This window comes from Pomacea canaliculata, linkage group LG8 (genome assembly GCF_003073045.1).
Source record: "Pomacea canaliculata isolate SZHN2017 linkage group LG8, ASM307304v1, whole genome shotgun sequence".
NCBI classification, from domain to species: domain Eukaryota; kingdom Metazoa; phylum Mollusca; class Gastropoda; order Architaenioglossa; family Ampullariidae; genus Pomacea; species Pomacea canaliculata.
The window spans coordinates 1522424-1547062 of NC_037597.1; the positions used below are offsets into that span (position 1 = coordinate 1522424).

Here is a 24639-nt window from a genome sequence, read left to right on the forward strand (position 1 = left end):
TTGACATTGTTGCAGTAAGGCAGCATTATGAAATAGCTACGCCTGTTGTCTTTGCTAGGAGGTTCACTTGTTGGACCAAGGATACAATGAGGGATGCCCCCATAAAGACTGGGTAAGACGCGAAGAACGGTTATCGCTGTCTGCAGCTGTGTATTAGTGAACATTTCAATGGATTGACATGATGACAAGATTGTGCTAACAAATCTTAGTGCCTTGTTTTCTCTCCGGGATTTAAAACATCGCTGTTATAAAAAGCAGTTCACTGGTGTGTGAGAGAGAAGGAAAGATTTGTGATACGCCTTGTGTTCGTGTTAACACATCACACGTGTATCGATGGTGATTCACTCTTGGATTGACAGCTTTTATTACCGCGTTTTTTTATTTTCTATTTGAGGCATAACATTCGTCGTAAAATGACTTTTAAAAACCGCGTGGCTTTTAACCTGTTCAGACGAGATGCGAAGATCAGGGAGTATACAACTTTGGCTGCTTTCAAGTATGCCTTTGATGTTTCTTGCTGGCCATGCTGGGAGCGAAGCGGTAGGCTGTCATATCCTTGTCGAATAATGTTAAGGCCATCTTTCATCTTGCACTTGCCTGTGCTAGGAGGTCACGTGCTTGGTGTCGTAAGAGCTTGCGGACTTGCCGCTCCTGTCAGGGTTACACAGGTCAATCGTCAGTCAACAGACGCTGACACTTTCACCCAAGCTGCCCCCCTCCCCACCTCCCACGCCCCAAGAGAGTCGCTTTATTGCAAGTATACTTAATCACGATATAACGGTCTAATGGATTGATCCTTACAGTTGTTTATAGTCCATATATAATGCGGTATATAAACATATCTTTGTGTCAACAAGTTCAGAATATTATATGTGCTAGACACTTAGAAGACCCTTGTTATGATACGTGTGTATGCTAAGAGTTTGTATGATATTATTCGAAAACTTGAAGTTAACAGATTTATTATCAAAATTCAAATTAAAAGTTGAGAGCGATAAGGTCATCTGCCATGTGCAGCAGCAAATACACATAACCCTGGGACATATTTCGAAGAACAAATCGGGTCCAGACAATAGAGCGCCTTTTCCATAGCATCTCACAGGAATACCTACTTTAACATCATCGTTGTCTTGTATCCACTGTGTTCATAGTGAAGCTAAACGAGTTTTAGCGGCCTTTACTTCATATGGAACAAGAACTAACCTAACAAGAACTGACTTTCTGGTCTTACCCGGCATTCTGTCTTTGGGTCGTCGTCCCGCTGCTGAATTTTTCTTCACTGTCCTGATGGAGGAGCAGGCTGGAGAACCTGTGTATAGCATTTTTCTCCCGTGTCACTAAGTAGAATTTAAACTGAATGGGGTTTTAATCGCTTTACTTTGAGGATACATGGTTGTCCATTCATATTTTCTATTCAATGGGAAGGAATGGTTGGCAAATTCGGTCTAAAGAACATCAATGACAAGGGCCTAAGGCTCTAGGGTTCGCTACGGAACTAAACATCGCACTCCAACTCTACAAAGAGTCGAGGATGGCAGCTGAGCTCTTACCGAGATGTTTCGATTCACTACCAGCTCGATTGTGTACTGCATGCTCTGGAATACTTGGATAGCAAAGGTATCACACAAGGCTAGCCATGTTTTAATATCAACTAGCGGACAGGTGTGTCTCATTGGCCTCCACAGCACTCTCTCCACAGTCGTAGGCTTTTTAACAGTCTATAACTACCCCAACATGCTGGTGGTTGCCTCCAGTATTTCAGTCCGGAAATACTTGAACATATCTTGGCTATTTTTCAGTGACTGTAAAACTAACCCATGATCTTATTGCTAGAAGTCGGCTATTTTTCAGTAATCGTTTTTGAGACCAGCATCCACTATTATTATGTTTGTGTGCTTTTCTTTTTAGTAAAGCGCTTTGAGCCCACCTTTAATGGCGGGGAAAATCGCTATATAAATAAACATATTGCTATTACATGATTGCGATGAGCCGTTTCAAATCCAAAATAAAGCCAAGGCATATCCAGGCGCGGGCATAGGCAGCAACCACAACCTTGTTTTAACAAGCCTGAAACTGGAGCTGAAGTCCAAACACCGAAACACAACCCCCGAATTCGCTTTGACTTGGAAAAGCTGCGAGACCCAAACGTTGAAGAAATCTTCCAGTTTCAGGCTGCATGCAGATTAGCCGCCATGATCGGCTATGATAAAGATACCGTGGCTGGAAACACCAGAGGGGTGCTACTCCCATCAGCCGAAGATGTGCTAGGGAGGCAAAAGAATAACGACTCTGGGCCACAAACCTTGTTATAGATTATGTGATCAGTGGAGGGCCTTGAAGGGAAGGAGAGAAAGAGCACCACCGGAGCAGTTACCGAGTACATGAAGGTGAATCCCAACGTTATAAAAGGGATAAAGGCAGTTGAGAAAACTGGATTGGAGATCAATAATGTGTAAGACATATGAGAGAATGGCTTGGGGTGATAACAAAAATACCTATCACCTACTGAAAACCCTTACCTAGTCATGTAGGCAAAACACATCAATCATGGAAGACATCAGTGGTCATCTTACAGTAAGCAAGGGTGCACCTAACCGACGGTCTGAATAATTCAAAGACATGTACACCTGCCAGCTGGTGACAGATCCAAACGAGAAATTTGAAAAGGGGGGAGTGGAGCTTAGTGGCTAGGAGTGTAATGTGGAAGATTGACAGGTGTGATGTATAGAGTTGATTGATTCACGTGACGAGCACTGTGAGCTGACGTAGGTCAGACGTTGAATAGGCTTTTTGTTCCACCCCAACTATTGAAGATTTCTAGAGTTTCAGATTGTAATGGTCTGAGTCAATTTTTTTTTAAAGAAGAAATGCTTATATTCTGATAAATATTTTCAGCCACCTTTAGAAGTCTTGATCCTATGTCCTTGTTTCCATTGTTGTTCATCTCGCGCGTCATTCATATATACCACACACAGGTGGGATGAAGGGGTAGGGGTGCTGACCCAAAGGATGGCTCCTCTTCGTGCTTTTGCGCTCGTGGAGACACCGATGTCGACTAGCTCTTTAGAAATGGCTGCTGGAGTAAGATGTATGTGGAAGTAACACGTCGGGATGGGTATGAACTAGCTACAGGCCTTTATAGTGATGGACGTGTTTGAGAGAGCTTGGCCATGGCAGTACCTTGATTGATGGGCTACACATCGGTAGTCATCCACAGGACTGTAGCAAGTCGTGACAGCCGTAGCACGAATAATACACGTCCATGGCCGTAGTTACCTCCCTGACATCAGTCACATTTGTCTTTTCATTGTTTCTTGCCCACGTCTTTATGTCTGGTATTGAGGTAGACTGTTCCTTGTCTCACGCAGGCAAACACACACCACACCACTCCTCCTTTCATACATGATTTTCCATTTTTTTCAGTTCACAGCGTCTTGTGTTAAGAAGGGCCGAATGAAACAAGACAGCTTTCTCTTTTACTGAGTTGCATTAAGTACAGAGTGACCATATTCAGTGTGACTTTATCAAGACACAGTTAGTATATCCTTTTGCTCAAGCTGAATGGATGCCGAAAATTACTTATGTGCGCCCGTTAAACACATGTCGACACACCACACTAGTCTGCGATGACCACGAAAAGGTTCGTTTCTCATGTAAGGAAGCTTGCGTGACGTGGTCTACTCATGGCTGAAGGAGACGGTCAACACCAGTATATGTTTGAGATAGTTATTGGTGTGTCTTATTTCAGGTAGGCTGTTACGCTCACCTTGTCACCCACACACAGACAACAGTTAAATTGTCAGTCTGCGTTGTCATATGACAGGTGGAGGTAGTGCTCTGTTTCATTCCTACCTCCAACACGGTCTCCGCTACTCCCTCCACCCCGCGCTCGTCTCTGTGTTTTCGTGGAACGGATGGTTTGTCTAGCGGCGGCGTCTCTTGTAAGCCATTACTGTGGAAAGACGAAATTCACATTTATATTTAGCATAGAAGCCAGCTGGCAGACGCCGCCCGAGTTCGACTTGTGTAAGAAGTCTGTACCGAGAGAACGCCGTGAACACGTGCATCCCAGTTTCTCTCCAGCAACAGGTTGCCGTGCACTCATCTTACGCTTGTGCATGGAAGAGAGAAATGTTTTTTAGCGAGAATCGCCATCTTCAAGAGTGTGGCCTTCTTCTATCCGAAAAGATTTGCCGTTTTTTGTTCAGGATGTGAGGGAAGTCTGCTAATATCTCAGCGGTGTGTGTGGTCCGACTTCATCCCCCGACGGGCCAGTGGCTAGTGAAGGATGTTCTTTTGAGATGGTTCCTACGAGCACGTTCCAGACGAAGTGACACACTCTCAGTGGAAATGAGAAGTACTTAGCTGACCTTATGAACTCCAGGCCTGATGCCACAGACAGATTCGGGCGACGAAAGTCGGTGCCTTATCACACTGGTTGCCTTTGGCCCTTGAAGGAATTCATTTTCGCAACGTCTCTCAGTGGCACAAAAGTCTCTTGTTTCGCTGTAAATCTTTCATGGCGGCTGAAAACGCGGGAGGGAATAAAAACGAAAACAGGTGGGTCACAGAAACGTGAACGGGCTTCCTGCACACCCTGGAGAAGGAGGTGCGTCGGAAACAAATCTGAGCTCGCAAGCGTTGCTGTTGACTATAAAGACGTTTTGTTCTATCTTCTCTAAGTAGGCAAACCTTGAATTGCAGGATACAGTGGTCACCGCTGTTACGTGTGGCGACGACAGGCAACGGCTGTGCAATTCCTCTGTGTGGACAGTCGCTAGTGGCCACTATCAACATGCACGAGGGAACATGCGCTGCTCCTCAGTCATCCCCTCACCTGTAGTTATCACTGTCGTACCTGCAGGTCTCTGTGATTTCTTGACAGAGTCTCTTGTACTCTGTCATCAGTGGGAGCTGAAATAGGCAGATTTATGGCAGGAATGGCATGTCTGGCTATGCACTGGCTGCTTCAGTCTGTTATTAACACTTAAAGTGTTAATCTTGTGCTCATCGTGAAATACGCGTCACGCCTCAACACAGCTTGTCGCATGGAGGTTTACATGTAAGAGGTGTTTACCACCACAACAACCTGTTCTTTGTGAGCTTTGACGAGCAACGTCGTCAGGTGTCTGTGAATGCGCTCGTTTATGTCATCTGCCAGGTGCATCGGTGTGTGCAAAAGTATGGACAGTTCAGTTTGTTGCACAGCTCTCATCTGATTTGTTAACTACGAATAGGTGTTCTCTTTCGCTCTCTAAGCTTTTGTCGGTGTCTTATCGTGTGTGCGCATGCGTGCGACAATGAGCGACGAAAAGGGATGGGAAAAGAGAAAGTGAGAAAGATGAAATCAGTAGCTTAGATGTTTAGAGAGGTTTTAACACAAGTGTATTTGATCGTGATAGTTGAGGTAGTGGGTGGTGGTGTGTGATTTAAAACAGCGCCTTCTGCGAGTTCATCAATGTTTAATTATATGTTAAAAGGACGTTTTGTCAAGGTGCAGTATCGCCGCACAGTAGTCTTCCGGCCTTTGACACCGATAGTAGAAGCTTGAAAATCGAGCAGGAAGTGCAGCGCATATCAGTGAGCATTGCACCTGGGAGTGGTGGAAGTTGTAGCACGGACTGGACTCGGATACACACACAAAACAGATCGTTTACTGCTCAAAGCGCAGCCTGGTTCCACAGACACGGATTTATACCGCAGGTGCATTCAAGCATGAAGCGCGTCTTGTGCACTGTTAGGTGCCGACGGTTGTGCGTGAGAGTACATAGTGTACCCGTCAGTGTATGAGGCCATCACAAGACGACTTATTGTGGGTGTGACATGAAGATGAGCTGGTGCTATGGATAAGGCTCGCCTTAAGGCCCAGAGCCTGTTAGACAAGCTACATGTCAAGTACGGAATGACACCCAAGAGTCCAGTACCTCTGGTACCAGAACCTGAACATGCTGAGCATGCATTGCTGGACAAGGTAGGGTGTCACACTGCAACCATAGTGTTTGTCTCTAATCACGTCTCATGTTGTTTGACTGTTCTTACCTCAGATCATCTGTCTTGCGCTACTTGTACTTCACTGCAATTACCTACAGCTTAATTACTTATAAATGATTTATATACATATATGCCGTATATTGTGTTATTTTGTCTCTGCTTTAAAAAATCCAATAAACGTTTGTGTCGAAATATCTCAACTGATTCGTTGAAGTTTACATTGCGTCTTTCCTAGACTTGTCGAATACAAGACAGAGTTGCATGAAAATACTTGCAACATTTTTTAAATGGAAAACTTAGATTGTATTAACTTTACGACGATACACAGTATAAACTATTGGAACTACATAACTTTCTGCTTTGAGAACCTTGTGCTTCTAGATGTAGTAATGATTTATATCAAAAGCCTTTAGGCAGATTTGTACAAATATCATTTTATGAATTTCCGAGGCCGCATTTCCCTGACTAGCAGTAAAGATTGATTGTAGGAAAGGGGCGGGACTGTTATTGACTACTGACGACCAGAGCGGGGTAAGAAACAGAAGTGTTTTCTAACCAAATATCTGCTTCACAGTCCAGCGACCTAACCAGGATACCGAGCGAATGTCAGTACGGGTGCTTGCAGCTTGGAGTACATTTTACTAACTAGGCTTTTACTCAGACCTTACTCTACAGGTCTAATTCCTACCTATTTCGGGAAAGATGGACAAAGAATCACTGTTCTGCCTCTCTCTGTGTCCGTCTTTTTCTTTATGCTTAATTGAAGCAAATGCCCGAACCCATCGTACACACAAACCTCTTGACTTACTTACCTACCTTACGTCAAGGACCGCAGTGAACCGGAAAAAAAATCTTACATTTTTACACGAAGCATAATAGAAGATTATTTAGTGTTAAAAACATCAAAAAAAATAAAAAAAAAGACATGCATAAATAGTTGATCAAGCTGCTGTAGTCATCGCTTGATATTCATGGCTTGAATAGGATTTTGTTTTTTCAGTGTCTTGTGTTGTCCTTCATTTGCTGTCCGGCCTCCACTTCCCACCTTCCCATTTCACTTTTTATTTACAGCAGAAATCCAGCAGAGAAAGATCTGTGGTATACTTCATAGGTCTATGGGACATCTTGCTTTGTGTGACGTTGATGTTGTGATTGTGACGGGGTGAGTAGGAGAGGGGTTAAATGGCATTCAGTTAAAGTTTTGTGTGGTGTATCTATTTGCTGCAGGAGCCCGAAGACAGAGCCCATGTCGGCGGGGAGAACTGGTACCTTGTGGACTCTCACAGTAGCAAGTTCCGTCTGCCGAAAACCATGCTGTTCCTGGGCCGTGAGGAGTGTGACATCATCATACAGGTTCGTGTTTACCGTTACAGCATAAAGCAAGCAAGCCGCCTGGAGTGCGGTATCATTCAGGTGTCTCATCGTTTAGTCACTCTAACCACTCGGCTATCCGTTTCATTTGCAGCACAAAGCGAACCGTGTGTTCTGCTTGACTGATGTTACACCGCAAAAGATTTGACGAATATCCGATGAAAGTACTTCGCGAAGGTTATTTAGTGCAGCGTTGAGTGATCATCTCGGAGGGTCCAGTACCAATACGAATAAATTATTAGGAAGGCATTTGGTTTTGTACGGTAGAAGTAGTGAACGTAAAAAATTGCATAAAAACGCGCACGCGCACGCGCACACGCACACGCACACTCACACGCACACGCACGTGCACGCGAGATTGCCGTGAGTGAACCTGGCCTTGTGCTCTCTTAAAAGCATGAAACAGTATGTAGATTCCACTGTGGAACGATCTGTCTGCAAGCTGCCAGCCTAATGGACCTCTCAGGATAGATAATTAGTCCACTGGCCAGGACATCGACATGAATGCATTCCTCGTGCCTAGAGGTGCCGACATGGTTTACATGAATTTTATCCACTTACACCGGCAGTCTCATGCTCAAAGGGAATTATCTGTGTGAGTGAGGGAGATTGATCCGTTTTTTCTAGAACTATTGCCCTGCGAAAGGCCATAAAACAATATCACAATAAAAAATAACAACACTACAATAAAAATGATCAGGAAACATAATGGAAAATCTCATATTTACAATAAAAGAAAAAGAAAATATGATTATTTCAATCCTGCCACCTGAACACAATTTTTTTTTCAGTTTCTCAGAAAAATTATGTACATTTTCAACATCTCGGTTCAACCGAACAAAACCAAATTCACTTTAATGTTGGATACTTGGTTCACTTTACCTTACCCCTACCATCTAAATTAGTGTTGCCCAACCCTTTCTTACCCAAGGGCTGCACTGGACATGTAATCCTTAGGGCCGGAACATGTAATCTTTAGGGCCAGAACATGGTGGTTTTGCCAGAATCATGACGTTAAAAATGAAATTATGTTGTGTCTGGTTAAAATGGATGTGGCCCACGGGTCGTAGGTTGGGCACCCCTAATCTAAATCATAACATTTTAAACACTTTATGAGGCAGTCTCTCATTGATTAGCCTAATGAGTTTTAACCAAAAGCTAATACATCTAATGACTGAATTAACAGTTATTGAGTATGGGTGTAGTTGACCACAGACTAAATGGGAGAAAATATCACGACATGTAATACTGTTAGTAATGCTGCTATCCTCGCAAAAATAATTATCCAACTCAGAATCACTATTTCATTACCTGTCTTTGATGTTTTTGAAAACACTACAATGTTCACATTCAGTTACATCATACACCTTGCTGATTGTATCAAGTGATGAAACAATATCTGCAGTTCCACGTAAAATGTTGTCAAGGTTATTTTTAAGAGTTTGCATGCATTGTATGCGTCTTACTGAAAACAGGGTGGCAGTCTGAGAACAGACCCTGGTGCGCGGTAACTATTAGTAACAGGCAGCATTTAGTGAGGTAAAGGGTGTGATTGGCTATGCTGGCTATATATATATACATTTTATCATTGTAATATATAGATGGTCCAGTTCCCTTATTTTTGTGAAAGTAGTTATTACTAAATCTGCATGCAATGTGTAGAACACCGTAGTCAGCTAGCCAGGAAGACCGTTAATTATGTGTAATACTGTAAGAACAGAAGAGTTGTGTCCCTTTTACATCTTTTCTTTGGGAATGAAAATTATTCTGTGATCCACATCTTTGCCTAATAATACATCAATTGAAATGTTTTACTTATCAGCCCTTGTGTTCTTTGTATATGTCTGTCGCAGTGATATCCATTTTTTTAATAGTGTCTCATGTTTTAGATTTGGAAAGAGAACCCTCTGTTCTTTTAGTTTATATGCGCTATAGCTAGAGCTTGTCCTTGTGTATTAATTATGATCCAGGATTGGAATTAGCTAGTGAGGTTTACTTAGTTTAGACTTAAGTTGAATATACACAAGTCAGGTGTCAAGTACTAACACTACTGGAATGCCAAAAGGGAACTGGCAAATGGTAAATAAATATTGACATTTTTGTTTGTAGCGTATCTTTGATATCTGTATCGTTTTTGTATCCCTAATTTTTGTATTGACATATTACCTTGTGTTTTTTGAGTAAATACATATCAATATAAATATCTCATTTTGTGTAATTTATGAGCAGACAACTGATGTTAATATCGTGTGAGCTGACAGAGTTTTGAGTGCTCTCCCCTGCTGCTTCGCACCCGCCGTAAACAAGTTTTTTTTTTTTTTCAATGACCTACTAGCTAAAACAAGCGAGACGGTCTATTCCTTCATTTAAAATCCAGTCGATTTTACTCTCATCCTTTTGTGTTTACTAGTATAAATCAAGTCTGGTAGTTAATGAAACAGACATTACTGACAGACTTTCTGATGATCAATGGTTTCCAATTAGCCATAGAATAAAATCCAGCAAAGGTATCTTACCACAATCTTTTATTTTCAACACACTAGTTACTTATCTGTATATATATTTATATGTCTGTACGTGTTGAACATTGAAATAGCTGTCCTGTGAGATTGAATGCACATCGTGTTAGATGTGCTATAGCATTGATGATGGTGGTTCTCCCTACTGGTGTCTGAAAGCAGGTTTACACAAACGAGCTAGATACGCAAACAAAGACCCACAGACGTACCGCCCTTTCTACAGCAGTCGTGCAGGTGAGGGACATTCAGATCGTGTTGTGTCAACAGACTACACTCACAGTGTGTTTATGTCAATGGGTCATGCTGAGATCGTGTTGGATCTGTAGGCCATTCTAAGGTTTGTGCTCTGTGTTCACCCACGGCACAGAACTCCATGTTTGTTCTCATTAGCAGAGCAATAGACATGAAAGGCTGCCTTGTTGCTTGTCATCCTGGTTGTGGTTTTAGTTAGTGGTGTCTGATGTAGAAAGATTGTAGAAGAAAAAGATGTCGACGTTTGTGTACCATTCATTTGTTTTAATGGAAGAGGTGTTTGTGGATCAAGACCGCATCGACAGGAGCAGCTATTAGTACCAGGTAAGTCGGCTTTCGGTATTGCTTATCTTTGGGCTTAGGGGCCGTCAGCATTTAATTCTTCGTCTGAATATTTGCTGACAGGATTTTCACGTTTGATACCAGCACCTTGACTATCGCGGCATTTCAGGCTTCGAATTCATTTGCAATTTGAACAGTAATTGATGTATGCATGTGTACAAAGCTTGCAAAGGAAGAACATTGTTTGAGTGAGTCACACATCACACGCTCACATCTACATATGCTGGCACGATCATCGATAAAGCGACTGATTGCAACAAAAGGACAACACATCTGATTTAAATGTAATGAAAAGTATAATTGACCAGTCTGTCAATCGGCATACTTTATTTGGAATGTGCCTGCATTTGGTGTGCGGGGAAAACTGTTAGCTTTTGCACACTAGGCAACAAGCTGATATCTGACAGTATCATACAGGTACAAAAAAGGTTGAAATCCGACAATTAGAATCCGCTCACACACTAGACATAAACGTAAACGGTTGTAGCAGTGGCTATTACTGTAGAGTAGTGTCATGCTAATAACTATAATACACGCTAATAACTAATAACTATAATACACGATTCTGATGGGTAGCTGACATCTAGATGTTTTTTTAGAGAAGTTATGAGATAGGGGTTGGGATGAAGAGACGCTTCACCAGACCTTATTCCGACAGAGGGTGTATCGCGTGAAGTACACTCTGCCAAGATATTTACTGGTTCTCGGCGCTAAGTCTCGTGCACCGCGCCTTCATTCTTGGCAGACCTGTCCAGGCATGTCGACTAACCGGCATCCTGTCTGCCACGATTCGCTTTCAGACAAAGAGCCGGTCAGCAGTGTTTTTCTTGATGCCTGCTGGCCATCTGCTGTTACAAGCAGAACAGAGAAACATGGCAGCAAAGACATGATAGTTCATCTGAATCACACCTGAACCATCACAGTTTATCCACGACATGCAAGAACGGCAACAGTACAAATAGATGAATACAAGGCGCGCGCGCACACACACACACACATGAATTGTACATGACATTGTAGGTCTTTGTAACCGTTTGAGACTAACCATAAGACGCTTTAGTGATATCAGTTCTGCACTGCCAGTGTAGCTGTAGTGGAGTCTTTCCTTGGGTCAGTAAGTCTGAAATCTCGATGTTGTTAGCCAAGAAGGTCGGAGTCATCATAAGTCATTGTTGATCATGCTGCGCAGACCTGTTGTTTAGTGCCGGTAGTTGTTTGGCGGCACTGACAGCAGGGAGACCCATGTACGCAGTGCGGATATTATCTACTATCCTTTTCAACCGCCGCGCCTATGTGGGCAGGTAGTGGGCTGGCTTGCCTCGTAGTATCGCAGATCAAAGGACTTCATGTAAGGTTCCTTTTACTTACAGTACAGCAAGTCCTTAGTACGACGGTGAGCACGGCTATCGATCTTGTGCTACCTGTAACACGTGACAGGTGCAAATCAGGTGTGGCATAGGTCACGGAGTATTTTGTCAACGGGTTCCATCGAAAAATTAAACTGACGTTAGTGACCGCTACTTACTGTGGCATTCGAAATTGTTCTGATTCCATTTTAATTCTTGTCTGCAGATAGTATTCTGGCATATTTGTTGTCATTTCTCGCGGCCTATTTCTGTTGCCTATCGCGTAGCTGTTGAACAGGTTCCTGACTTTACGGGGTTTACGGGACACGCACGCTCTCGAACGCTTTGGCCGACAGCTCTGTAGTGGACAAGAGCGCCAAACCAACAAGCATTTGTTGTTGTTGTTGTTGTTGTTGTTGTTGTTCCACATTTTTCGAGAAAAGTTATTTTTAAAATGCTGTATAATGGAACAGTCTAAAAAGGGTTATGCAATCAATATTCGCGTGCGAGAGTCGGCGGTGGAAAATTCTGCCCGAAAAAAAAAACAACTTAATCGTTATGTATGTATACCGTGTACATCCACGCAACTGTGTGCGAACTGCCCTCTCTGCTCTCTGCTCTCTGCACATGTATAGCTCATCATTTACATTATCGATGGGTTCATGTTGGATATTTTAAAATTAATGAGGAACGCCAAGAATTTATTAGCATTGTCTCCAACATAGATAGAAGTCATGCGCTGCACGAACCTATCTTAATTTGCTTTAGGCAGTCATGTTCCATTCAGAGCTGGAGGCCAGCCAAGAGCACCAGCAGTTGGCACTTGGTTTTCTCCGGCCATTCTAACTTGCAATCGCACAGCTGCAGACGCGTCAGCGTTCACTCCCCAGACTGGCTGGGGAGCAGTGTTTTTGTGACATTGGGATATTCTGGCATGAAACCTTCGAACACGCTAGTACAGATCGGCAGTCACAGAGCCTGCCGCTGTTGCCGCGTACAGCAGTGCCCACCACCCAGCAGCCCAGCTCCACGTCTCCTCTCGCCTTTCGCCCTCGCCTTCCTTTCGAGCGTTTTCTCGGTATCGTATCCACGGTTTGTTTCATTATATAATCGTCACTAGTAACAGACACAAACAGTCTGCGTTTCCGTTTGTTGTAATGCTAGCATTATTCGCGTGATATGTAGAAGGGGTTTTCTTCCTGGTGAAAGGGAGGGAATAAGATCTTTTATGACAGGTCGTCGCGGAACTGCCAGGGGTATTTTTAAGGCAGCGATTGTATTAATAGTGTGTGTCTCTTATGTGGGCGGAAAGGACTAAGTTAAGAGAACGATTGAGTTGTGTCACGGGACAGGACAGCCAGAAGTTTCTGCTTAATTGTTTCTTCATCCTTGTCGACTAATGCATTGCGACAAAAATGCATATATGATTAAAGTGAAATTGTTATTTCATGTTGTTGACAAATATATACACCACCAGCAAATAAAAGTATGATCTATTTTTAGAATCTTGCTGCCATTTGTTGTCTGGTACATAATTTATCCAATAACAAACATAAGTTTAGCCAATACTTATGATTTTGAAATTACTCATGTACTTATCAACACAATAGTAATAGATATCAACATATGTGAAAGGAAGAAAAATTAATTCCTCACTATAAACTTTAAAATTTATGCAATAAAGTAATATTTTGATGTTTAAAATAGCTCTAAATGAGTTTGAATGTACAGACAGAGTAGCAGAATCCACATATGCTTTTGCACCTGCTTGAGTGCATAGGTGCAGCTCTGCAGCACCTTTAGCCACCTTACTGTTTTGAGGTTTGATGTCCATTTTTTCAGGAATTTAAAGTGTAAAGAAATGTTCTAAAGTAGTTTTTCCACAGAACATTATTGGAAGGGTGAACTGTGTGCAGTGCTTTCAAAGTAGTTAATTTTTCTGTTTCAGTCTGGTACCGTTGACAAACGACATGCTGTCATAACGTTTGACCTTTATCTCAACCGTTTTAAAGTCAAAGACTTGAGTACTACCAACGGAGTAAGTGATGTACATGCATTAGTATTCATTTTGAAGACCAGGAACTTTAAAAAAAGTATTGTTATTTGTGTGTGTGTGAAGAGAGAAGGATTGAGAGTATTTTGTTTAAACAAACTTTCCCCTATCTGTGTCTATTATTCATGCCTAGCTTAGTAATGTGAAGTGCAGAGAGCCTGGTTGCATGCTTGCTAAATAAGCATTCATCATAATCGCCATTATTAAATGTTAACACCATCAACTGAAATTGCATATAACGTTAACATATAGAATGAATTGAAATTAAGGCAAGAATTTATATGTTTATATAGATTTGGATTAGTTTGAATGTAAAGGTTAGTGCAAGCAAAGATAGGCTGTGGCTGCCATCAAAATAATGTCAGAAGTCTATCAAAGCCAGGCATTCAGAAACTTGATGGACAGAGGACCTTGAATATCACATTATATCAGTGTATGATGAATTAGTTGTAACAAATATGGAGCAGTGTTGATATGGTTTTAGTGAAGGCATTATAGGTGTAAACCTATTCCAATATTGAAAAGAGGGCATATGCAAGGACTGACATTGACTCGCTGTGCCTTCATTAGGTAATGCTTATCTCCTCTAGCTACCACCTACAAGTTTAGGGTATGAAGTTGCAATCAGCTGATAAATGCTGCACTTGTAATAATGAGTGGATGACAAAGATAATCTATTTCTTTGTTTTTAGACACTGTATTTGTGGGATCCAGTCAACTTTTTTGTATTTTGTTTCCAAAAAATATTTAAGCCACATGAACTCTATTATTGGGGACATAGTTTATAGCACTGTTTATAGCATTGTACTTCAGTATGTCTCAGTGTATTGCTTTCTTAAAATTATATGTAGACACAGAGAGACTGAGGAAACAATGATAAATTACTATTATCATTAAAAATTGTCATTGGTCACATGGGGAATTATTCATTACTTTATTCACCAAACATGTGTTCAGCTACATTGGGTTTGTCCCTCAGCTTACCTGTCTGTTTGGCCTTTAAAGACACACCCACTAAGCTAAGGTTGGGTGCTAATCTTCCACAGGCAAGCATGTCACAGTCACCTAGCCCCATTAACTTTGAGTGTGCTTTGGAAACACCTTACACTGTTTGCTACAACATATGCTATATAGCCCTTACTCTACTTGGTAATGAATAGTTTATATTATCTATAGTAGTTTGGATCTGCTGTTGGTGGGGAGCTTCCTGCTTAAGACTAAGGCAAACTGCTAAATATTTAACGTTTTCAGACCTACATCAATGAGAGCCGCATACCAGAGCAGGAGTACGTAACCCTTAATCACATGGATTCCATTCGTCTGGGCTACGATATCCTTTGAAATTTGTGTGAAGTTTTGACACCTTCTCTAAATGCTTAAAAAAAAAAAAGGCAAGAATATTGGCAAGTTAGACTTAATGATAAATTCTGCTGTTCTGAATCTTCTGCTCAAACTTTGGGTTTCAGACAAGTTATAATCATGTCTAAGTTATAATCATGTCTAAAATGTAGTTGTGAGATAGTTTTTGAAAGCTGTTATGCTTTGTAACACAAATTTATTTGGCAGAAAGAATTCAGAATTTCACTATTTTTAAGCCATTTTCCTTTCTTTTCTTTTTAGAAACAACAGACTTTAGAAAAGCCAAAGATAAACACCACCATTACATTTGAGGTCCTGAAATATCAAAAGGTCCATCTGTATTGTTCTCAGAACTAAGTTGCTCATTTCAGGTGATTTCTAGACATGCTTTACTTGTCCTTGACTGTATTCACATGCTAAGGTGTACCACATCGAGCAGGGAGACAAGCAGAGTGAGGGATCACCTTCACCCCCTCCACTACCCCTTCATCCACCTCCACCCTTGCCGTCAAAGGCAGTGTCTTCTGTGGAGATGGAGGTAGAGGGGACGGAAGTACCAGCTTGGGTCAATTGGCACACCAGTCAGATGGCAGAATGCCAGGTGAGACTCATTCTCCTACTACAGTCATTCTTTCACCTGCCAGATGTGCACAGAAAGATCTCTTGAGTCAATTGGTTTTGCTTTAGTGAGCATCTAACAGAGCATCATTTTATTTAAAAACAAACTCTTGTCATCATATTGTCATTTGTTTCAGTTTTTTGGCTGTCATTTCTATGCCCTTACCACTTACAAGAATTCACAATAAAAAACAACAAACAACTGCATGTAATTAGCTTTGTAACTGTTTTAGTGATTTTATATGGAGTTATTCATGTACTTCGTCAGATAGAAGGCATTTCTAAAGAGTGAAAAAAATCAGAGAAGCCATTTAAAAAAATAAGATTAACATCTTCTTTGACAACATAGCACAATCCTTGCAAGTGAGTGTGCTGGCATGCATGTCAAGCTGCTTGTCTTTAAAGTCATATTTTGCATGAAACTGCTTAGCCAAAATTTTATCAGTCTTAAAGCGTTTAGTAGTTGGCCATGCTATGTAAAACTGATCTGGCTTTGCATGTTTTCACAAATTTTTAAGTATAATTCAGAAGAGATCTGTTCAGAAATGTAGCTTTGGGAAAGATTTATTAAAACAAAATTTGAGTACAGTAAATGTTCTAGTTGGGAACTAATTAGCTTCAAATTGAAGTTGGGGGAAATGTCAGAATATAGCACCTTATGGGCAGTGGTGCATGCTCTCCAAACAACGAAAGTGTTTGCTATATGCTTTTATGTCTATCATGAGAATGCTAGTGTTTATCTTGATGTGCCAGTTGATGTTTAAAGTGGCATGCATTGTTTTTACCACGGAAAGCTGCAATACTGTGGATACTACCCTGGTACCAGCCGTATATGGTACCCAACACTGGTAGGTATTGTGGTCATATTAATAATCATCCTCTTCCTCTTGGATTGTTCTTGGTGTTTTGTGAATGGTGGCCTTGTCTCATGCACTTCTGGAGAAAAGTTAATTAGTATTATGATAAAGAAGAAAAGAGCTCTGATGACATTGCTCAAAGAGGTTGTGTATCCATCTTACAGAATTGTTTTTTTTCTTTCCTATTTATTTTATTCTTTTCTTTCTCTCTATTTTAGAGAACAGAGTTTCTGTCTGAGATGTCTGCAATCAGTTTGTATAATCAACAAATCAACTCTATTTCCTTGTGTGTATATATATATGTGTGTGTATGTTGGGTAGAAGGGTGTATGTGAGTAAAAGCACTGTTGCAAGAGAAAAATGGTTTGATTAAGCATGGAGAAAGCAAAAGAAAAAGCACTTCATCTAGTATATTTTCTTGTAGAAGGAAGCATGCCCATGATTTTATCAGCTAGCTACCTGTATATAGTAGTGTCTGCCACCAATCAAAGATACAGTATAAAATGATGTCTTTAAGAAGCTGTGCTTGGCATATTATTATTATCAGAACCCCCTTCTTTGAGTAGCTCTTAAGGTTTAGTCCATATTTAAATATACTGGCAAAGCAGTTTTGTTAAGATGTGAAGCAGACATGTAATAATGCATGAACATGATCCTAGGCATGGTGTCTCCTCACCTAGTGGGAAACTCTTCTTACAATACAGCACAGGCAGCTGCTTATTACCGTCTTGTGTCTGTACCATGTATGCAAGGTTCACAAAAGTTAGCTGCTCTTGTAATTAGAAAACAGAAATTATGAATCAGAGAGGATCATCAAATTAAATTGAAGTTCAAGCATCATCAGATTTAAGTTTTGACGAAAAATTATAGACAAGTATTGCATGACAAAGCTGTGAAGCAGGTTCTCCTAGAGAATTAAATACATGTACCTCATTCTGCTCTATTAAATTGCTAACCTGAGTGCAATGAAACAGTCCCACAATCTGAGTAAATGACTCCTGTAGGTTTCTGGGATACAAACCTTCAAACATAAACATTAAGACATGATGCTTGGACAAGCTAAAACCTGTTTCCTTGATGTTGCTTATATAGGATAGCTGCCATGGCAACACATAACATGTGCTTCCAGCTCTTGCACTGGCTGTCTTTCTGAGGTGTTTACACTAGTCCTTTTACACACTGAAAAGTTCAGTAAAGCATGCTTAAAATACAGTAACACAACAATTTTTATACCAGACTAATGACAACATTAACCTCTCATCAATTTTATTTTGTGTTTGAATCAAATTGTATTCATAAAATATCCACCTGAATGTTATGTGCAAGGATTTACTTCTCATCCCAACTTTTCATGGAGATTTTATTTTTATTCTGTTTTTAACAGTTCTATTTGATGTCTATAAAGTGCTGGAGTTAAAATCAATGTCTTTTATATTTATTTCTTTTGGTGTGTCAGTTTAGGTCAAGGTAACTTTCATTGTTATTTTTTTAAATGAGTATGTAGCATTATGAACCCCAAAACCACAGAGTGAAGAAGGCATACATGGTTTGCAATATCATTAGCTTTTCATGAAGCATGTAAATAAATACCAATTCACCAATTCTGAAGGCATTCAGGTAAAATGCTTGATAATAATGGTACATGTATAATGCAGTGCAACACTTGGACCTGTGTAAAATATTGTAATTTTTTTAATATCAATGCAACTTTATTGATTCTCAGGGGCAATTCAAAACAGTGCTCGTACTAGCAATAGTTTATATATATACATGATATAAAAAGAGATCTTACATTAATTTCATTTTTAAGTATTATTAAAATTATAATAAGTGTTTTACTTTCTTAAGATATATGTTTCTTTTAGATAAATGTAGCAACTAAGCCTTCATTATTTCTGTGTTAATATTTATACTCTGAGTTTCATGTCATATATATGTCACATCTCAGAAAATCAAATATTTTGCAGGCTAGTTTTTTTTCTCCTTTAATAGATTTTGTGTTGTGGTGTAACTTTTAACATCTGAATAAATCTTGTCTCTATATCATAAGAAGTGATCATTTTAAAATGATTAGTTAGAAGTGATAATCATCAAAAGTATTTTTATTTCAGGGATGTATTGCAGAACAGAAGATTGAGCACACATGCACGGCAGGCCATACTCATCACTCCAAACTGCAGGAGCATGGACAGGGTGCCTGTGTGATGGCATCAGACTCACACTGTGCCATAGAACCTGAAGCTGGTCACAACCCAGAGCAAGATCTTGAGGGACTCAAGCCACGGCTAGGCAGGAACACATGGCCTCGGAAGAAAGTGCGTCAGTACACTCACGTGGTGTCAGTATTTGACGAGGACTTAGATACCCAGGGTCAGCCTGTGACTACAAGTGGCAGTAACACTTACTTTGTGTCAGCGGATGATTCAGTCACACCAGCGTGTGGCAGTAGAGGCATGGACAGTCATTCCTTTGATGCTGGCAGTATACAGCGAATACCTCGTAACAGCAGGCTACCTCTGCCTCCAGGTTAGTATTTGAAAATTGGCCTTATATTCCAACAGTAATAACTCTGAGTACAGTGAAATGAGAAATGAGATGCAATAAGAGTTTGTACTGATAAAATTGTTTAGCGTTTGTTTGGCAAGAGTGAGCGAGAGTGTGTGCATGTTGTGTGTGTGTGGATAAAATTGAATGTTCCTTAGAACCTTTGTAAGTGCCTTCATAGTTCAGGGTTTAGAAGTATACGGTATCCTCTCCAGTAAACATCTGTTAGTTAATTCCATCTCTAAATATCTTTTTTTACGTTGCTACTATTCAGTCAATTACCTGCTTTGTGTTGATAATGCATGCACAGATGTATGTGATTGTTGTGAATATCTACTTAGCCTTGTTTCTCCATATCTTTCAAATTACTCTGTATATACCAGGGTTTATTTAAATACAGAAGCCTGGCAGCTTTTAGTGCCTTTGAAAAATAAGGTTTTCTTTATATTGTGTATTCCAGGTCATGCTCAATGTGTAAATTCATCCATGTCTAAGTTGCCCTATTTCAGGGCTTGCATTCATGGCTATTGGCAATTTACTCACAGATGAAATTGTCCTAATTGAGAAGGGGACTTGCAGGTTAAATAAACCCAAGAAACTCCCAGTTCATGAACCATTGAAGAGGACGCTTCATAACTGAGAAGCATAGCAGGAATTCCTCAAAAGGATGCGACTACATACGTTGCCTATTTTGGGGCCATTGGTGAAGCTCTGCAGCCTACAATTAAAAGAAAAGTTAACAAAAATGAAAAGCAAAAGAAGGGTGTAAAAACATGAAATGATGTTCCTTGAGCAAGTATTAGATGATAGTTAAAATAAAGAGCATAAATCTTAATCCATTTTACCGATGGTGTCTGATGAAATCAATTTCTTCCTTTCAGAGGTTATTGGTCAGACAGGAACCAGCAGGTCGAGTGCTTGTTACCTCCCTTAGCCTTTGGTGTCCGTTTATGTTGAGTCGTTGTCTCCCTTTAGTCTTCAGTCGATCCGCCTTATTCCCGAGTGGCATTCTCCTCTGTCTTCGTGAAAAGCCACGGACAGAAACAGTACAGTGTAGACCACATTCACACTGAAAACACACACAAAGTTTAAGCACTCATTCTTCTTCGAAAAAGCTACCTCTTCTCCTGTCTGCGTAGACAGCTATGTATGAACGGGTCTCGCCTGGCGAGGTAAGTGCTTCTACGGTAGCCGACGGATCTCTACACTGGCTGATGTCACGGGGCCTGAGAAACGAGGCCAGGGTGACATGAGAACCTCCAGTCTGACATGAGAACCTGTAGTGCTCCGGCACAGTCGTGGGCGTGTGGTGCCGTGCTTCTGTTGCTGGCTGTGGGACGAGTAGATCAGACCACTCACCGCATTGAACTCCTCCCCGTGTTTGTTGGACTTCGATCGGTGGCTGCCAGCGACTGGGCAGTTAGCCAGTAGATTGCACGATAGAAAGAATCGATGCTTCACCAGCCATCGCAGAGCTTGGGTGCCAGTGATGAGAGGGAGTCAGCAATGACAAGTAGATGTGACTTGTTTCTGCGGTAAGTGGTGCGAACTGCAGTTGCTGGACGTGCGCGTTATCAGTTAGGTCACACTGCCCTCAAACAGCTTTTGGGGGATTGTTATGCTATACAGTACATCATTGTGGCACATCTATGCAGCAATATAGCACTTAAATGTAATATGATTTGAGAAGGAAGCGATTTGATATAGGAGGGAATTGTTCAGTTGCTGCGCTGATAGGTTGTCATTACTGCATCATCCAGGACCGAACTTCCAGCACGAGTGAAAATCGAGTCTACATCAGTGAATGAAAGGTTTTTTGGTGCAGCTTGTGAGTGATTGAGAACACCAGACTGGAGCGTTTACTTATTGTTATCACTTTCTTCGCCATCGTCAACATCGTCGTTATTGTCATCATCGATGGGCGTATCACAGAAAATGCAGGGTTAGACAAGAAAATACAAAAATCACCCTTAGTGTTTTTATCATCGCTAGTCTGTGCAGCGAGTGCAGTCTATCTTGGTCGTGGTGCAGCGCATTACAAATGCCCAATATTATTATTACTTCAAAGCTTCAGTCTCGATTTGAGGACGGTCCGGTGGTGCAACGGTTATAGCACTTGTCACCAATACAGTGAGGGTTGGCTGTCCTGGGTTCACCTCTCATCCCAGCACTCTGTTCTTTTTTCTTCATGTAGCATCTGTTTACAGGGCTGGCTGCCTTGCCGTGATATAGCCTTAGTTGCTGACTCGGCGTAAAAGACACATCCACCACTTAGTCTCAATATGGATTTTCAGCCACTCACTGTGTGTCTGATCAAAATACAACTTTTTTGGTGGTGGGGCGGGGGAAAAACTAGGGAGGCATGGGAAATGCGTGGATTGCATTGTGAGTAGATAAAAGCTGAAGCGAGGAAGGATATATTTACAGCAGTTGGACCGTGAGGCCGTGAGAACTTGTAACTTCTTATTTAGCTCGAGGATATGTGTGTGTGTGCATGAGGCTGTAGTTGTGTGCATGGGTGCGTGTCCTATCTTAAAACACAATCTGTGCTTCAAACCTGGGAAATGCGCTTTTATTGCCCATTTGTACAGATGCATGTGTGTGTTTGACTAGTCAGCAGACTAGACCCGAATAAACTTGTTCTCAGGCGCTTATGTACGCTTCAAGGCAAATCACGAACTTGTATTACACATCCAGGTACATGATATCTGATATCCTTTGGCGAAGGCAGTTTTCGTGTCGCTGCCCCTACAGTCTGGAATTCATCCCATCCTGGTCTGAGTAACCTTCCCACTTTGGTGTTGAAGCGAAGCCTCGCGTGTCACTAATGTACACTTCGTTTTGGACATTGAGTGGGGTTCTAGGATGCTCCTTGTTTTGTGGCTAGTGATATCAGTGGAGTGTACTAGCGCAGGTCTGTTATCTTTTAAGTGTAGCAATTCACGCCGTTTGTCCAACATTTGGCAGGAATATTCCTTTCGATGATGGGCCGTGTTTAGCAGGTGTGCACTGCTCTAGAGAACGCTTATTTTCTCCGATCTAAGATGTTACCGGTGTCTCAAAAAAAAAAAAAAAGAAAGAAAATAATCTACTCCGCAAAGACATTTCGACAGAAGCTGAGAACGTCTTCATTTGAGACGGTACCGTTGAAAGAGAGTGGAATAGGGAGCGAGAGAGGGGAGAGCAAAGGAGCAAGTCTTGTAGACACCACTTTTATTTACCCACTTATCAAGAAATATGTATGCTACCACTCTCATCCCTATATCTTTCATCATCTCTGCGATCACAGTCACCAGAATGAAGCTGGGTCCTGTTGTGTAAATGTTGGCAGTGGCCTACGAATCTCTGATGTTCATGATGCACTGAGGTGTTTGTTGGGGTGGTGCATAGATGCATGCCATTGTGCAGCATAAAAGAGGCAGATTTCCATAGTCTGGTGACCCTAAGGACAGTGAACTTATAGTGGTTCGGCGAGTCTAGGGCAGTGGTTTGTGAAAGGTGAAGCTCAACCCTCTCCTTATGTCTTTAGTGTAGGCTATAGTCAGTTGAACTGCCGCTTATATAAGGTTCCCATCACCCTCTCAGACAGGGAGTATGAAGAGAGAAGAGACAGATGCAACAAACGTTTCAAAGAATGGTATTGCGAAAGCAGTGTGTTATCACTAAATTTTACTCGGTTACTTCCAGTGTCACTGAAAATTCGCATACAGTCTGCCAGCCACCAAGTACTGCCAAATACTGTGCACTGACACACACACACCGCAGTCGTTAAGACGCGCGTGCACTGACAGACAATCGATGCAAGCCACATGCACTGAGCTGCAGATAGCGATTAGGTGGAAACAATGGCACTATGATGTCTTGCGGCCCTGGCAGAACAAACTGCATGTTCCTGGCCTCACAGGGTCGCAGTACCCGCCTTCCCATGTATTCGACACACATTCTTTCCCCAAGTCCCGTAGACATAGCGTGAACTCGAATACCAGCGAAGCACAGCAGTGAGCCGCAATTAAGTGGGAGGTTGGCAAGGAATGCAGTTTGCTGTCCTTTCCCAGTCTCGGACCACCACTATGCTTCTCCCCTACACCCCTGTCTGCTGAGAGGAATGAGTCTAGCGCCTGACATCCCGTTGTTGAGATTCCAGACTCCCGTGCCTCGTCCCGCCACCCGAAGGTGGGGACAGGTAGCCGTTGCACACCACCACCCCACCCCTCTCATCATTCGGCTTACTGCAGTCCTGCACGCATCTTGCCAGATTGTCTGGAGCACCTCTCCATCCCCGGCCCAGAAAGGGTTGTCACTCAGCGACTTCTTGCTCTGCCTGGGTTCCCGCGCTTGTCTAGGTTCTTTACTGTTATTATTAGGATCCCTCCCCCTGCTTCTGAAGAGCAGCTGAACAAACCACAAGATTATAGAAAGTGGGGTGGGGGTTGGCGGGAATCCAGTTTCTTGGCTGTAGCCTGTACAAGCTGTAGTCCTGGGTTCATTTCTAGGTTTACTGGTGGTATCGACGCGGATACTAGTCGCAGGTTTGTAACAACCGCGTATTCATTGCAGTTGTATGGTGCACTCTCTTCTAATGTCTCCTGATTTCGAATGGCATGTCATTTCAGGACAAGAAGGTTGAGGGGGACAGCAACTGGAAAGAGTAGCAAAATTGAAAATCAGTTGCCAGAAAGAAAATGCGCTTCAAGGCTTGTTTGTGGAACGGGATGGACGTGTCCAAGTCACCAATAGTTTTCACTTTCGGTGCTTCGCATTCACAGATGTATTAGTGAATGGGTGTTCACAGGTGTACTAGTGTGATTTAACAGTTGTATTGGGTCAGTGAGTTCACACATGTTGTAGAGAGCTATAATAAAGCAACTTCTCTTTCTTCTGGCTGAAGTTTGCAATGGATTGAATGCAGGTTTGTAGCTCTATGTTGTGCAAGAGCCAGGGAAAGCAGTCGTGACTATAGGCTCGCAGTTGAGTGGAGAGATGTCATGATGCTGTCTGTGGTCACCATGATTACTGGCCCTGGTAGACAGAAAATGTTAACGAGGAAATGTCATCGGTCGGGGAGAGGGGGGACTGGATATGTCAACCTTTTGTCGGCAGACCTATTTTAGTCACATAAAATGTACGCGCGTGTTGCTGGGATTGTGTGCAAAGTAGGCCGCAGTACATGCAAAATATCACAGGAAGTCATGTGGTTGATGTGACTAATTAGCGTTTGTGGTCTGCTTCTCACAGTCTGCTTTGTGTGCGATAGTTTTGAAAAGATGCACAACTGGCTTATGAAAGTGTCGTGGAGTTACAGCACGGGACAGACATGCATTATGAGGAGGGGCGCAAACGCCTTCACGTGCAGTGCTGACATTTTAACAGTTAGCCTTTAGCAGTTA

The 24639-nt window shown here is 41.8% G+C and overlaps 1 protein-coding gene across 1 annotated transcript in view; it reads left to right on the forward strand.

Annotated features, from left to right (window-relative positions):
* Positions 1–5283: 5283 nt before the first annotated feature.
* LOC112570276 (centrosomal protein of 170 kDa protein B-like) overlaps positions 5284–24639 on the forward strand; it is a 40130-nt gene continuing 20774 nt past the window's right edge. The window contains 7 exon segments of the mRNA XM_025248656.1: positions 5284–5971; positions 7219–7344; positions 13770–13859; positions 15126–15204; positions 15647–15834; positions 16646–16699; positions 18820–19234. Coding sequence (XP_025104441.1) covers positions 5843–5971; positions 7219–7344; positions 13770–13859; positions 15126–15204; positions 15647–15834; positions 16646–16699; positions 18820–19234 — 1081 coding nt within the window. The 5' untranslated portion in view covers positions 5284–5842.